General features: G+C 48.3%; 1 protein-coding gene across 1 annotated transcript; it reads right to left on the reverse strand.

Moving 5' to 3' along the window:
* Nucleotides 1-542: 542 nt before the first annotated feature.
* Nucleotides 543-1,062, reverse strand: LOC128061651 (protein S100-A11). The gene has a single exon (XM_052654030.1). The coding sequence runs from the start codon at nt 1,008-1,010 to the stop codon at nt 699-701; it is 312 nt and encodes a 103-aa protein (XP_052509990.1). The 5' UTR covers nt 1,011-1,062; the 3' UTR covers nt 543-698.
* Between the last annotated feature and the right edge of the window lie 3,079 nt (nt 1,063-4,141).

Below are 4,141 nucleotides of genomic sequence, written 5' to 3' on the forward strand. Positions count from 1 at the left end.
ATCACACGGTGAATAACTTGAGGTGTACAATTTTGTCACTCTGTGGTGAGATTCCCCTCCAGCAAAAGCAGCTCTGGGCACATTCCAGCCTCTCAGTAAATGCAACTGAAACTCAGCTCCTCGCTGGGGAAGAGAAAAAATGTGATCCAAAAGAGCAAGCAGACTACTGGAGCTCCTACTCTGGGATCTTATGTTTAAATGCACTGTGCATCTGGTGTCCAAGTAATTCACTTCTAACCTAAAGGAACTGTTGAAACTTAAAGAGACTTTGGAGGTCACCTAGACCTGCGGTTGACTACGGCCTTGGCGTCAAATTCAGTCTACCACTAGTTTCTATAAATCAGGTTTTGTTGGAACACAGCCATGCATTGTCCACCGCTGTTTTGTCCTACAGCTGCAGAGTTGATCATTACAACAGAGACCGTATGACCCACCAACCCTGAAACACTTGGCTGGCCCTTTACAGAAAAGGTTTGCTGGCCCCTGATCTAGACAGAGCGCCACTCTAATTTTATTTTATTTTTTTGTTTTTGTTTTTGTTTTAAAAAACAATATTGTTTTATTACTAACAGGAGTGGCCTGCCTGGGTAGGTGGGTGTGCCGGGCTCAGGGTATATGGGGGCTGTGAAGAGCAGATAACTGAGAGGCTGGAAAGAAAGGGAGTGGGTCTGGAGGCCAGGCCCAAAGGCTCCTCCAATTTACTTCTGGCCAGAGGCAGACTTCACAAAGGATTCATGGCAAGCAATGGCCAGGCCACCAATAAGATTAAGAAATTCTTGGAAATCTAGCTGCCCATCGGAGTTGAGGTCCAATTTCTTCATCATGCGGTCAAGGACACCAGGGTCCTTCTGGTTCTTTGTGAAGGCACCCAGCTCTGTATTCATGAAGATTAGGAACTCAGCCTTGGAGAGTTTGGTGTTGTTACCATCCCTTCCAGCATGCTTCTGGAAAACAGCAATCAGAGACTCGATGCACCGTTCAGTCTCCGTAGGGCTGGATACTTTTGCCATGTCGGGGAGGAGCGAGGCGCGCGGATGCGAGCGGGGAGCTGCGCGGCGGGCACTGGGCCCACTCTAATTTTATATGCAAGGGCACTGAGGTCAGGGAGAGGAGGTGACTCATTAACAGCACCTTCTGTGTCTCCACACCCCTGTGTCATCTTCTTCATTATCTCACTCTTCCTTCACCTGAATAACAAGAACTCACTTGGGAGACTGGATTCAGAAGAGCCAGAAAACTGTCATGAGCTCCTCTGCTTTGCCAGGGAAACATCCCTGAGCCTCTCAGAGCTGTCACGTGATGTCCTCTTTTCCCACGCGTGTCCATCTGAAGCAGTGGCAGGGTTTCCACCTGAACTTGAACTCTGTCCACCCTGGATTCAGACAATGTGAGCATGTTTGGAGAATCACAGCACCGGGCCTCCTCAGAGGGCTTAGAGTTTGGAGAATCATAGCATGGCCTCCCAGAAGAGAGTTCATCTTATGGGCTTCCCAGGTGGCGCTAGTGGTAAAGAACCTGCCTGCCAGTGCAGGAGATGTGAGAGTCGTGGGTTCCACCCCTGGGTCGGGGAGATCCCCTGGAGGAGGGCATGGGAATCCACTCCAGTATTCTTGCCTGGAGAATCACACTGACAGAGGAGCCTGCCAGGCCATAGACCATAGGGCTGCACAGAGTCAAACACGACTGAAGCGACTTAGCATGCAGGCATAAGGAGCAAAGGGTTCAGCTCAGTTCAGCTCAGTCGCTCAGTCCTGTCCGACTCTTCACGACCCCATGAATCGCAGCACGCCAGGCCTCCCTGTCCATCACCAACTCCTGGAGTTCACTCAGACTCGCGTCCATCGAGTCCGCGATGCCATCCAGCAATCTCATCCTCTGTCGTCCCCTTCTCCTCCTGCCCCCAATCCCTCCCAGCATCAAAGTCTTTTCCAATGAGTCAACTCTTCACATGAGGTGGCCAAAGTACTGGAGTTTCAGCTTTAGCATCATTCCTTCCAAAGAAATCCCAGGGTTGATCTCCTTCAGAATGGACTGGTTGGATCTCCTTGCAGTCCAAGGGACTCTCAAAGAGTCTTCTCCAACACCACAGTTCAAAAGCATCAGTTCTTCGGTGCTAGCCTTCTTCACAGTCCAACTCTCACATCCATACATGACTACTGGAAAAACCATAGCCTTGACTAGATGGACCTTGGTCGGCAAAGTAATGTCTCTGCTTTTGAATATGCTATCTACGTTGGTCATAACTTTTCTTCCAAGGAGTAAGCATCTTTTAATTTCATGGCTGCAGTCACCATCTGCAGTGATTTTGGAGCCCAAAAAAATAAAGTCTGACACTGTTTCCACTGTTTCCCCATCTATTTCCCATGAAGTGATGGGACCGGATGCCATGATCTTCGTTTTCTGAATGTTGAGCTTTAAGCCAACTTTTTCCCTCTCCTCTTTCACTTTCATCAAGAGGCTTTTTAGCTCCTCTTCACTTTCTGCCATAAGGGTGGTGTCATCTGCATATCGAGGTTATTGATATTTCTCCCGGCAATCTTGATTCCAGCTTGTGTTTCTTCCAGCCCAGTGTTTCTCATGATGTACTCTGCATAGAAGTTAAATAAGCAGGGTGACAATATACAGCCTTGACGTCCTCCTTTTCCTATTTGGAACCAGTCTGTTGTTCCATGTCCGGTTCTAACTGTTGCAAAGGGTAGAGTTGCACAAATCTGGGTCCACGTGGGAGGAATAGAAAACACAGGTGGTCTTCCCTCCAGGTACTCAGGACACCTGCTTGAGCTCCGGGGAGAAAGGGTGCAATAAGGAAAGAATTAAAACGATGTGAGCAAGATTTCCTTGGTGGTCCAGTGCTTAAGACTCCATGCTTCTATTGCAAGGGGCACAAGTTCGACCCCTGGTCTGGGAACTAAGATCCCATATTCCACCTGGTGCAGTCAAAAGAATAACAACAACAAAAAGCCTAAGTGAGTGGTTCCACAGCACCTGGCAGGGCACCGAGGGTGTAAGACAGACGGGCTTTGTGACCCCACTGAGGAGGCTTTGGCACAATGAGTGGTGGTGTGGTTGCCTCCAGGCAGCTTCATGGGCAGCTCTCTCACAGAACCCAGCCCAGCAGGCTGGGGCAGGACTGGAGAAAAACAATGGATGTTCATGCTCACCCAGCGGACTCTTCTATCTGTGCACCTGAAACGCCCCTTGGGGACCCCTAGAACCACGGAGTGGGGGGACTCTGATGAGGCTGGAGGGTTCATAGTAGCAAATGGGGCTAAAAAGGTGAAATGCTATTGTTTCTATCCCCGGTCAGGAGAGCAGGTAGAACTGAGCGTGAGCACTGCCAACCCCCACCTGCCTCAGCTGGTGTGAGAGCGCCTTAGAGGGCGAGTCTGGACTCTCCCCAAGTCATATCTTTGGATGTGGAGAGTTAAGCCTCCCAAGCTCTGCTGTTGAGTTCATTAACCCTGGTTCAATAGGGCAGGGATAAACTCCAAGTCATCTAACAAGCAATTCCCTCACTGTCAGTTGCCGCTGCCTATAAATATAGTCAATGTAGTTGATGGTATTGGCACAGCCAACCTAAACTTGAGTGGGATCCAAAGGAAATGCTTTTGGCCTGTGAGGGGAAAAGCGAAAGAGAACAAACGCTTGCTTAACAACCGTGATTCCCATTTATAGTAGGACACATTGGCTCATAAACAGGGCTTAAAATAAGTTATTCACTCCACTTGAGTTTTTACTGCCACAAACTAAAGACCGTGGAGGGAGGCGTAAAAATGGCAAAAGACAGAGGGCAGGGAAAGCAGGCAGTGTCTGCAGTTTGGGTTAGATATAATTTCTTTATATAATGCCTTGATATATATATACATATGGGTTTCCCTGGTGGCTCAGCTGGTAGATATTCTGCCTGCAATGCGGGAGACCTGGGTTCAATCCCTGGGTTGGGAACACCCTCTGGAGAAGGGAAAGGCTACCCACTCCAGTATTCAGGCCTGGAGAATTCCATGGACTGTATAGTCCGTGGGGTCATAAAGAGTCAGACACGACTGGGAGACTTTCATTCACTTCACATATATATACATATATATTCTTTATATCTAAAGAATAAATTTTTTTAGATATTCTTTATACATATATTTTATAT

The sequence above is a fragment of the Budorcas taxicolor genome, chromosome 16 (assembly GCF_023091745.1).
Source record: "Budorcas taxicolor isolate Tak-1 chromosome 16, Takin1.1, whole genome shotgun sequence".
Classification (NCBI taxonomy): Eukaryota; Metazoa; Chordata; class Mammalia; order Artiodactyla; family Bovidae; genus Budorcas; species Budorcas taxicolor.